Here is a 12669-nt window from a genome sequence, read left to right as displayed (position 1 = left end):
TACGGCAGCTCTTTGAACTGACCTTTACCTCGTTCTGCCGGAGCAGGACACGACGCTGAGTGACAATGTCCCACAATGCAATTACCGTGCGTCAGATGAGCCGGTCCCTTACAAATCACCTCGAACTTTACACATCTGCTGGCTGTCAGCATCTGCCAGGTTCACTCACCCGAAAATAATGAAAAAACTCTCATTATTGTTCCATAACAGGTAAAGTGTTAGGACAATTATTAGACATCCTGACTGACCTTGTGCAGACTTAACCAACTGCCCTTGCCAACCTTTATGGGCAGCCTTTGGGCATATAAAATACAAAATCTGTTTTTAGATGATGTAAAGGTTGCAACACCAGTAGGAAAAGAAATGGCCATGGGATCTAGACTGGAAGCCATCACTCCTTAAATTCACGTTGTCCCGCACGTGGCAGAAGCAACTAAGGACACGGTATAAGGCTAAACTTCAGACTTTGGCCACTCTCTTTTGCAGGGAAGGTTTTTCCTAGCACGGGAGCAGGAGGAGAGCTCTGCCAGTGGCCGGCGGGTCCTGTGCAGCCGGGCAGGGGGGCAGACAGCGAAACCCTGGAAAAGGCAACAAGCCTGAGCCTGGCGACTATCCAACACCACCTTCAATGGGGTTTGGAAGAGTGCTGGTTATGAGATTTCCAGAACTGGCTTTTTATCTTGCTTTTGGTTTTTCAGAGTGGTATGTTTTTGTTTTTATTTAAAAGCAAAGAAAGCATGCTATTCATTTATGCTATTTGACTCTTTTGCATCAGCCAATTAATATCAGTGTAAACTTGACAGCATTTAATACTGTCTCAGAAACATGTGGAAATAACAATACCAGAGAGTTATCTGCCTACACCCAAACAATAAAGTAAAACCAGGACTCGTGCAGGAATGCCTTCCTCCCACCCCGGCAGGGCTAACGGTTGCTTATTGCCCTCTGCAAGGGCCAGGGTGCTGGTGCTACAGGTAAAACGTTGCCTGTCAAAAGGGGATGAAACTGAGCCAAGAAGAAACAGAGCATAATGGTCAAAAATAGAAATTACTTGCCTAGTTTTGAGGTCAATACAGAAGAAAGGGTTTGAAAAGAGCAGAAATGTATATCATTTCTTCAGCCTGCCTGGCGGACGGAGAACCACAGTGCACGATATGCAGCAGCCAGCACCTAAAAATCACACTCAAAATAGAATGATAGAATGGTTTGGGTTGGAAGGAACCTTAAAGTATCATCTAGTTCCAACCCCCTGCATGGGCAGGGACACCTCCCACTAGACCAGGTTGCTCAAAGCCCCAAAATGACAAATTAAAACGGGGTTTGCAACAAGAGATCATGACTAGTCCTCAACAGTCTGCGTAACGGTGAGTAAAAGCTCATCCAGATCACAAAATGGTGAGTGATTAGGGCAAAGGGACGTATCAAAGTCTTTCGTGCCCTCAAACACTGCTGACTCGCAGGCGATGGGATGTTTTTCCATTGCCCATGAAAGCCTCCCTGGCTGGCCCTGCCACTGGCAGGGAGTGAATCACCCAGCAAGTTATAGACTGCTCTACGTAGAAAGTAAAATCCCTCTTCTAGCCCCTGCCATGAACAGGTTACATCTTGAAGTGTCAGATTATGTTACATTTATGAATTAAAGCAAATCCTGAGACTGATGTTGCAGGCTTTTCCCAGGAGAACCTCCTGCTGCCAGAGCAGGACACACACCTGAGAAGAGGATGCAAAAGGGATTTCTGGCTCAGCACTGGATGAAAGTGATAAACCCTTTTGGGGTCCAGCTGTGGAAACGCCTGTGCAGGGGGAGAGTACATTCGCTCTGCTTAAAAAGTGTATTTGTGGCAATTGCGTATTAAACTTTCTCCATGAATCTGCATTCATGCTATTTCAGCGGCTACTTCAGCAGAAAGCATTTTTCATCTTTACTTTCAGCTTCCGAAATAACACCAAGCAAAATCATTCTTGCCGAGGGGGGCCAGCCAAAAAAGCTTTCGTCCATCCTTAGTTCACTTGGCCATTTTTTACAGCACAAGTCTCTCCCAGTTCCACAGAAACACTGGACTTCCCGGTGTTTTGCTCGGTGGGTGTGATGAGATCAGAGGAGTGTGGATGAAACCCCACACGCTCCTGTGACAGAGTGACCTTACCCTGCTTTCTGGTCATTCCTTCTCTATCCTGGTGTTCAAACCTTTCTGTCCCACTGATTTCTTCCATCCTCACAGTATGTCCAAACTGCTTGAATCTTGCTGTCGCATCTCTGATGCTACTTTTGTTCCCTGATCTCCTGTCATTTACTGATGTCCTGTCATTGGTCCTGAGTACAGCTGAGCTCATTAAAGCTCCCGTTCTCTGGTGGTCCAGCTTTCTGCTCCGTATAGCAAGGCTGGCCTGACAAATCCTTACATGCTGCACTTTTTGGCCCCGCTCCCCCTTGGATTCTTGTGTCTGAAACTTGTCTCTACATCTGCTATCTCACGAGCACAATTTCCTCTCCAGACCCATATGGCTCACCTCACTCTATATATAGAAGTGGATAATTTGGAGGGAATCCAAAGGAGGGATTGCAAAAGGGATTAAAAAAATAGGAGGGCATTGCCTTTGAACACAAATGAAGGCAGATTAATAGGCACATATGAAGGATCCACAAGGAAAAAGGCCAATGTTATTTAAGGGTGGGCAAGGGTGAAATAAGAAAGGGTACCGTTATAAAAGTAAAGACTCTGGAAACACCACTTTGAGACACTGTTTGACAGCAAGGACTGAAAATCACGAAACTGTAGTTCAAAGTAAACTTTAAAAACCTACCAACACCGTTATTTAGGTACTTCAATAATCCGGAATTTTTCAGAGGTAGGAAGTACTGGAAGCTGTACATCAAAACAAACACGAAATCCGTTTTGTCCTGAATTCTCTACTAAGAGTTGCTTTCTCTGATGCACTGATTACAGCTGGATACCAGAAATATGGAACAAATTACCTGATACCATAAATCATATTCCACCTGCCTGAACAGAAGGGTAGACAACAGATTTGTCTACAGATTTGTAGACAACCATACACCACAACAATGAAATCTAGAATTAAGCATTTAATAAGAATAATACATGCTTTTCAAGTGAATTTGCAGAAAGGAAGCACAAAGCAGAATATCAGAAAAATCTTTCTCGTCTATTATGTTCAGTAACAAGATGCGTTTAATCACTGCAGATTACCAAATTACCTTAAAGTATTACACCTAGCAGTCCCAGAGTTTAACCACGCCGCGGGAACTGAATCAGGGTTTCTCACCTCATCTTGTAGGGGCTGGCTGATTATAGCACCGCAGCAACACAGTACCACGTACGGTTCAAACATATGGGTGTATTTTGTGACAGAAGTAAACTCTGGCAGACTTTAAAAACTTGGTAACTCTCCACTTTGGAGCTCTCAAGAAAAAAATCTGAACTTCAGGGATTCAGTTAGCGTGAAGAGGTCTGGAATATATTTATTTGCATTAAGCAAAACGTTTTTATGGATAATATAATGAATCATATTCCAATAGCTTTCATTCTGTGATAAAAACAGTCGGGGTTTTTCTGCCTCTGAAGCTACTAATTACGCCATATAAATTTCAGTCAAACCCAAGTTATCTTTGTCACTGTCAAATTCTTATTATGTATACAAACAGCACCTGTTTGTAAATAATTAATTCTATTTCTCAGAAGAAGAAAGTAAATTACCTAAAGGTTTCATTTAGCCTATTTTATAGAGAAAGAATTCACTCTTGCATGCTCTGCTTACCTACTTTAGAAAGTACCATACTATTTCATTGCAATAGCTCAAAGACCAAGCTACGTTCCAAGAAATTTGATTGGATTTTAACCTGGAAGCAATCGACAGCTACTACCAGTGCATCACTTGCAAAGACAGCATGGAATCTGAATGGGAATACTGCTGAGGAGATGCAGAGAATCAGGGTCAATTCTGAGATTCCAGGCTGACTTCACCAGATATGAAAGATTGGGGGGGGGGGGGGGGGGGAAACTACTACTGTAGTGGTAAACTGAGACAAGTCTCAAGTTCTAAGGCAGAGAACGAGGCAGTGTGCTGCTCATCCACTTCAGGGCTTTATCAGTCTTCATACAAGGTAGTGGACAAACAAGTACCGTTAGGTAGCAGGCATCACTGTAGCATCTTCTATTATTCTTTATTGGTAAACATTTGTATGGCACATAATCGTGGTGAGAGACAATAAGTAGCTCAAGACCCTAAAGGTTAATGATGTTTAAATTCCTAAAGTGTAAGCACTTACTCATGCAATTTGTGTAGAGAGTGGAGTACCCACAACTTCAGGGACACGGATATTTTTAAAATAATAGTGAACACTGCTAATTAGGAAAGCAAATATGAGTTAGGAAGGTCCACTGCTCTCAGAAAACTGAGGCTATAGCTAATGTTACAGACTAGAGTAGAGCTGTGACAACTCCACATAGGCTGAGGATCAATTCCTGGATTTCTTTCTGGCTCTGCCAGTGAATGGCCACATGACTACACAGAACTGCTCCATCTTTTTGTGCCTCTGCTGCTCCAGAAAGGGCAGGTGACACCTTCCCTTCTTCGAAATCCATGGATAGAAAGTGCAAAGAGAGTCAAATGGGAAGACAAATGAATGGATATTTACACAAGAGTAGTTTAAAGTCTCTTTCTGTGAGGAACAGCTCCTTTGAAATTACATGTCCTGAAGGCATAGCAAGCCTTGAAACTTTGAACATCTGCACAGACTGTGCTAAGCCATGCTTCGGTTACCATCTCTAACAAAGATTTCCTATTCCTTGTTGCACACACACTTTCAGGTGGCTCTTTGTAAACTCACAACTGTCCCACATGAACCCCCGCATGCTGAATTGCTTTACAGTTCCAGTTCCGCTTACTCCCCTCACAATCTTCGCCTTGTTAGACTCTCCAGGTATTTTATTTTAACACGACTGCCCAGCTGCTCCACAGCCTCCCTGCTCCCCAGATTTCCGTTGCTCTTTTAAAGAGCTCTGTAGAAAGTTGTGCTAACAGATGCACTATACTGGCCAAACAACAGGATGTTGTAAACGTCCAACTACTGTGTGCTTTTCATATGGATATGCTAATGGGCACACTATCAGCACACAGCTGTAAATGCAAATAACAGAGCACAGGCTGAGCATCTTTTATGGACGTTTAACCACCTTCTGTCTTGTAAGAGACCAGCTCCCTGCTATTTGTAAGATAAAAAGCGAATAGCTCACCTCGTGTCAATGCTGTGTAAATCAATTAAGACAATAACAGCACGGTACAGAGGCACTGTTAAGGCTGGCTCTAGAAGAAGCCTTTAAGTCACCGACGGGCTTTCTGATCTGTTCCACAGCCAGTTAACCACACACACGCGGAAGAAATGTGCTTTACTTGACTCTGTTATAAGAATTTTTTAAAAACAACAACAAACGTATGCCACAGTAAACTAAACAATCAAGAAATGTCATGGGTTAAATGTTTTAAAAGGCCGAATTATCTAATCAATCTGCTTTTGGATTTTCTAGTCATCCACCACTCCAAAACACCCACCTGAAGTTAACAATAGCAGTCACCAGTGGATTTAATGGCATTCCTGGCACCTTGGCTCTGGGTTAATCCAGGGGTGCCAGTGCCCTTAGGCACAGAGGTGCCTGTCTGCCATAGCCTGGCCGAGTAACAAGAAGGATCCAGATTCGCCTTCATATTACTTGAGCACAGGAGGTGGTCTGCTTTGCACAACACATACTTCTGCGGCTCATCCTTTCGGCCTCCAATTCACCAGTTCCCTTTCAGTGCACACTGAATGCTAAGATACTTCACAGGTAAGATTTGTCCGAGATGCAGGTACACTAGCAATAAATAATGCATTCCCAGTTGTAACACTTAGTGCTTTATCACAAGTTATAACAACTTGGACAGTGACTACTGAGGGTCTCTTTCCTCAGGAGGGTCTCTACAGCACCGGGAAGTGTGTAACTGCATGTCACCTTGGTGAGTATCCATTTGGATACTGACCAATGGTCAGTATCCATTCAGTATCCATCAGCTTCTTTGGCCATTTTGCCGCTCCATATGATTGTACTGCTAGCTAAAAACAAACAAACAAGAGAGAACCACCCCCCGCACCCACCATAAATACAAAACGGACCAGATTCTGCTGGCAGGAATTACATTGCTACTCTCTCAAATACTAACTGAAATAACAGCATCACAGAATTTGGCTGAAAACAAGAAAAATAACGCAACAAATATAGTCTTAGAGGAGTCAAAATGGCTCCAGTCATATGAAACCAACAGCAAATTAAAATGTTTACTTACAATTTTTATTGGTGTGTACTATGTGTTGTTACACAAAGTTAATTGCTTTAATGGTGTGGGAGATGATGTAGCAGGACAATCTGAAGAGAACAGGTCAGCTGTCATATTATGAGAGTTCATATCTGTAGTATGGTATTTAAGATTCCTATTGGACATATAACAAGCACTAAAAGATTTTAGACATCTCTTTCAGCAAAAGATCATATCAATTTGAATTAGTTATAAAGTTCCCAGCTATCTGCAATTATGATTCTTTAATTGATACAAAAATGAATTAATTAAGAAAAGGAGCCGCTTTTAGCTTTAATCCATCTGCTTGAAACCACCGGGCTGTACTATGATGCAGACACAAATATTAATGACCAACTGGCAATAGGATAATGAGTCAATAAAGATTTTAAATGGTGTGAGCTAGAACAATTACCACCCTAATAGGCAGATAAATAAGGCTACTTGACTTTACGAAAGGAAAATGATTATTCTTAACCACTTATATTGAATGACCTGAACAAAATGTTTTGGGTTTTTTTCCTTCCTCGCGCTTTTCCATACTCACTTCTGCTGTCCCCAATTTCCACAGCTGTGACCACTGCTTCTCTATTGCTTATTGACATGAAACTCCTTGGAGCCCACATACGCTAAAAACAACCATCCTGTTCCTAGCATACTCCCTAGGAAACAAGCTTCATGTCTGTCGGGCTTCTCTGAAGCTCTGTGCATTTCCGGTATTTCAAGAGAAAGCCTGTAGCATCTTACATTTAGCCCAAGGCCAGAGTTTCACTGTTGCTTCATCAGCATATTTCTGACATTGCCGTAAGTTAAACTGTAGTTTACATTGCCTCCATATAGGAGTTTTCAGCAAATGCAGTGACAAAAGTTATTTAATAACAGCCTGCAACCCAATGGAAAATAAAGTTTAAAAACCCAGGAGAAAAAAAAAATCAAACATGTCAAAAGCATCTGGGGAACCATGATGCAGATACTATTGAATACATCCTGGCTTTTAAAGGAATTATCTGATCTCCAACAGTCATTATGTAGTAGTTGTTACTTACGTTTGGTTTGGCCATGCCTGGAGGCCTCACCTACGATCTGGGCTGCCCTGTGCTATGCACTGCACAAACTCAGCGTATGCGATGGTCTCAGCAGAAAGTGCCAGCCAGCAAGAAATGAGAGGATGGGGGTAAGACATGTTCTCCTGGAAGATGGAGAGCAGAAGACCCTCCTTCACTGACAGACCAGCTGGCACAGGCATCAGCTCCAGCCTCAGTGGGAAGCAATACTACCAAGAGGATCTGAGTGAGACAAGAAGGGAAACCGAAGGAAGTTTAATCCTGGCAGAGGCTGCCCTGGCACTGCCTGCCCCTTTGCAGGCAGAAAACAGGCTGTTCTGTGCACCCAGGGGAACACAAACGCTTTCATTTTGCTACAAGCCTTTTCTCTTAGGGTCTCTCTTGAGTCCTGAGCCTGGAGCATAGCTACTGAAAGGCGCAACAACAGAAACTGCACTGAAATATTGCGTAAAGAGGACATGGAGGAACAGGAACAGAAGTCACACACGATCCCATGGAAAAGCCACGTGCCACAGGATTTCAATACAATGTTTTTATAAAAGCAACTTTTCCCTCTGCCTAATTTCACTGAATTCCCCTGGAGCACTGCTCTCCTGTCAGCCATCCTGGCATCTGTGGCTCCTCTTGCTGGCTGGGGCCAGCTGAGCATCACAAACAGGCCAAGAGCCTCAATAACCTTAAACTCACTTCAAACACTGCTTTCTGACAGCACTGGAAGCTCTGATCCTATAGATGAAAACAGAAGATTCATCCAATGACACTTTATGTGCTCGCTACATGTATTTCAAGAAACACGAACAAAGATATCATTAAAAAAAAAACAACACAAAAAAGCAGCAAAGACTTCTTTTATTACCAGCGCACCTGTTCTCCAGTTCTGCCTTTTCCATGGCGGCTCCACCAACATACAGGCATGTATTTAACTACACTCATATGATTAGTTTTAGCAAGTTCAATATTTCCTCCTGTATATTTCCCTGCTCAGTAACGCACTCGCCACAAGCGTGTCCGTGCTGGGTGGCCCCAGAGGAGAGAAGCCTCAGAGACGCTGGCCAAGCAGGCTGTCAATACTTCACACTAGCTCAGTATTTTGACATATAAAACATTTCAAGTGGGGTACACGCAGCAGCACTTGCCACATGGAGCTGATTTGGATTTTCTGCAGCGGGTAAGTGAAACATCACATAGAGCCAAAAGGCTCTTCTGGAAACCCACGACCTCCTCCAGCGGGGCAGGGCCACAAATCAATACGCGACTTTAAACAAAGATGGCCCTGCGGCCATTGCTCTCCCCCAGCCTCATCCTGCTCCTCTCGTCAAGCAGGGCCAATACAGACACATTAGCAAGTTAACCTAATGAATTAAAGTTAGTTAAGTTAAATAAATGAAATCACTGTCTGTTTAGCAGCGGTTACTTAGCTTGTGTTAACTGAATTACATTACCATTACATTGTCCAGTTCTGGGCACCTCGAGACAGATATTGAGGTGCTGGAGCAAGTGCAGAGGAGGGCAACAAAGCTGGTGAAGGGCCTGGAGAATAAATCTCATGAGGAGCGACTGAAGGAGCTGGGACTGTTTAGTTTGAGGAAGAGGAGGCTGAGGGGAGACCTCATCGCTCTCTACAAAAACTTGAAAGGACATTGTAGAGAGGTTGGTGCTGGTCTCTTCTCACAGGTAACAAGCTGCAGCAGGGTAGGTTTAGGCTGGGCATTAGGAAAAAATTCTTCACAGAAAGAGTGGTCAGACACTGGAATAGGCTGCCCAGGGAGGTGGTGGAGTCACCATCCCTGGATGTGTTTAAGAGTCGTTTAGATGTGGTGTTAAGGGATATGGTGTAAGGGTGAACTTTGTAGAGTGGAGTTGATGGTTGGACTCGATGATCCCAAGGGTCTTTTCCAACCTAAATGATTCTATGATTCTACCCAGCAAAAAGAGTTCACTCCCTGTGGGCACTGGCGAGTAACTTGCCGCAATACTTTGCTTTTAAGTCACTTACAAGCCGGGCAATCATTAACTGCAGCGCTGAAATTCTCTGTTTCTGCTGGGTTGCAAGTTCTCTGCAAGAATTCACAGCTAATTTGACACCAAAGCCAACCAATTTACAGAATCACCTTGCCAGTGCAAGCCATATTTTAAAAATTATTACTTGGGGAATGTACCAGGCCTCCTATACACCTCCTGCTCTTGCTACAGGTGCGACAACAGCAGTAAATACAAAATCAAGCGGCATGGGATCTGTCTGCAGTGCTCTAGGCTCCTTTCCCCGTCAGCCCCGGGACAGCAGATGCGCGTGACTCCCTCACAACTTAAATACGCCTAAAAAAAATACCAAAGCGACAGAAACATTCACATTTGCGGTCCTGTCCCACTCAACTTCACGCAGCGAACCAGGAGGCTGCGCAGTCAGGGTGGTTTCAACCCCCGACCGCCTTTGGGTGTCGCTCCAAAGCCCAGCGCCAGGCCCACACTGCAGGATTTGGGGCGCCCCCCCTCCCCTCACGCCGCCGGCCCCGCCTCGGCCTCCTCCTCCCCCCACGGCGGGGTGGGCCCGGGCCGGGCCCCGCCGAGCCGCCGGCACCCACCTGCGCACCGCCTCCACCGAGCCGGCGATGGGCACCCCGCCATCGCCACCGCTGTCGTAGAGGACCCCGCTGACATCCAGCAGCAGCCCCCTCACCGCCCGCGCCCAGGCCGCCATCTCCTGCCGGGCCGGGCCGGGCCGGGCCGCGGGCGCTGCTGGGAAATGTAGTCCGGGGAGGGGGGGGGGGGCAGATTCGTCTGCCCGCCTCCCATTTAAGTTATTAATTTTTTTAAAAAACACCTGAGGCGGGTGGCTGAGTGAACGCAGTTTGGTTTTCCCAGCGGATCGCAAGAGCTTCAGAAGGCTGGAGCCCCTCTGCTGGGAGGACGGACTGGGAGAGCTGGGGGGGTTCAGCCTGGAGAAGAGAAGGCTCTGGGGAGACCTTCCAGCCCCTTCCAGTCCCTAAAGGGGCTCCAGGAAAGCTGGGGAGGGACTCTGGAGCAGGGAGGGGAGCCATGGGACGAGGGGGAAGGGTTTTACACTGAAAGAGGGGAGATTGAGATGAGATGTGAGGCAGAAATTCTTTGCTGTGAGGGTGGTGAGCCCCTGGCCCAGGTTGCCCAGAGCAGCTGTGGCTGCCCCATCCCTGGAGGGGTTCAAGGTCAGGCTGGACGGGGCTTGGAGCAACCTGGTCTGGTGGGAGGTGTCCCTGCCCAGGGCAGGGGATTGGAACTAGATGATCTTCAAGGTTCCTTCCAACCCAAACCATTCTATGATCTTCTACAGCACGGCAAGTGCCCGGCATCTCCATCCACCGGCCAAATTGACTGCTCCTCACAGGCACTGCAAGCGGCATTGGCATCTGGGCTGCCCGCTGCCAACAGCCCAGTGCATGGGCTGGCAAACAGCATCAGCAATAAAAAAGCAGCCCAGCAAGTCAATGAGTGCCGGGGCTTGTTCCCTGTTTCACAATAAACTCCTTCGGACATCATGTCCCTGGGAAAAAAGAAATCCATCCTCTGAAATACACAGGTCACCTGAGTCAGACGCTGTCAAAAATAAAGACAACATATGTGTTTCCTTAAAAATTTATACTGCTTTTGTCACTCCTGGAAGGGCTCCAGACCCTCAGCGATACCTTTGCAAGAGCACCTCGGGTCTTGATTTGGGTCAGACTTTTCCAAAGCGATGAGAAGCTTGGTGTGCTTCCACCCATCCCACAGTCTCCCTTGGGACTGAGAGCGTGGTGGGACACTGTGGTGGTGCACCCCACCCCACATTCCCCCTTTAGTCCACTCGGTGCTCGGCGTGATTTCCACCCACATTTGGACCACAACACAATGGACCAGAATGTTATGTCAACCCATTAACACCTCAGACACAAAATGGTCCAACATAAAAGAAAGAAAAAAGTGGAGGGTGACAGACCAGAACTCTAAGGCAACCCCTTAGCACACCTGGCTCCTGTGACTCCTATCACTTGGAAACAATAATGGTCATTGATCACTGCTGACAACATATGGATCATGGCCCAAAGTTACGAGTGGATACCAGAACTTCAAGATCTATCACGTTCTGGCCTTCTGGAACTGGTGGAAAGTACCAGAATATCCCATTGTCCAAGCTGTACCGCAGCGGAGAAGCACCAGAATATCCCATTGCCTGAGTTGGGCTGGAGTGGAAAAGTACCTGATGAAAGTCTTGGACCCTGTAAGTAGCGGTTCAAGCGAGACCGTTTGAGCTCTCCTGGATGGCAGTGGCAGCATCTCCCAAGTCGGGACGCCGCTCAGGCAAACACCTTGAGGATTGAAAGGCCAGGGCGAGTCAACCCCCCTCGAGTCTCAGTTATTGCCCACTGAGGAATAGCTGCCGATGCAGTGTGGGTATTTACTCCAAACTCAAAGAGGGAAATAGTAACCACAGGCTGGTCTCTCTCTCATCCACCTCTCTAAATACACGTTAGTTCTTACGCGTGTGGGTGTTCTTATGCTTTACTGGATCCAAACACTTTCTGTCCGTTTTTCTGTGAGCACACAGGGAGTCAAAAGGGGCACCCGTCGGCTCACTGGAGTCGCCCGCTGCGAAGGGACCTTTGGTCCAAGCAGTTAAAGACTGGGGGGGGGTGTGTGCGACCCCTCGAGCGGTGCGTGGTTGTATGTTTGTGCTTATATGCATATATATCAATTTGGGATACCTTATAGGAAGTTAGCGTGAATCTTGCCATTTTTGAGTCTGTAATTAAGTCGCTGTTCAATTATTTCGTTAAATCATCTTGTAAATCCTTAAATCGGTTAATGATTAAGTGCCACTAAAATTCAACCTCTTGATCTGCCTAAAATTATTAATAAATTTTGAATTGCTGCTAAATCATAACCGTGTCAAATATTTCCATCCACAACAGACGGCCACCGGCGTAAGGGCAGATTCCTGCAGAGCTCGGGTTTGCCATGTACCCCATATCAGGGTAGATTCAGACTAGATGTAAGGAAGAAATTTTTTACGCTGAGGTTGGTGAAACACTGGCCCAGGTTGCCCAGAGAGGTGGGAGATGCCCCATCCCTGGCAACATTCAAGGTTAGGTTGGACGGGGCTTTGAGCAACCTGATCTAGGTGAAGATGTCCCTGCTCATGGCAGGGGAGTTGGACTAGATGATCTTTAAAGGTCCCTTCTAACTGAAACCTATTCTATTCTATTCTATTCTATTCTATTCTATGCCATTCCGTGCCATTCCG

General features: G+C 45.9%; 1 protein-coding gene across 7 annotated transcripts in view; it reads right to left on the bottom strand.

Annotated features, from left to right (window-relative positions):
• The window catches only part of LHPP (phospholysine phosphohistidine inorganic pyrophosphate phosphatase), a 115525-nt gene that overhangs the window by 86227 nt on the left and 16629 nt on the right, over positions 1-12669 (bottom strand). For 6 of the 7 annotated variants that reach the window (XM_054204986.1, XM_054204987.1, XM_054204990.1 and 3 more), the window contains exon 1: positions 9998-10127. The exons of the other annotated variant lie outside the window; for it this stretch is intronic. In XM_054204986.1, the coding sequence (XP_054060961.1) occupies positions 9998-10113 (116 nt within the window). In that variant the 5' untranslated portion in view covers positions 10114-10127. Of the gene's footprint in view, positions 1-9997; positions 10128-12669 lie in introns of those variants that run through there. 7 annotated transcript variants of the gene reach the window in all.

Source organism: Rissa tridactyla, chromosome 6 (genome assembly GCF_028500815.1).
Source record: "Rissa tridactyla isolate bRisTri1 chromosome 6, bRisTri1.patW.cur.20221130, whole genome shotgun sequence".
Classification (NCBI taxonomy): Eukaryota; Metazoa; Chordata; class Aves; order Charadriiformes; family Laridae; genus Rissa; species Rissa tridactyla.
The sequence above is the reverse complement of the archived record's forward strand: the minus strand, read 5'-3'. Positions and strand labels throughout refer to the sequence as shown.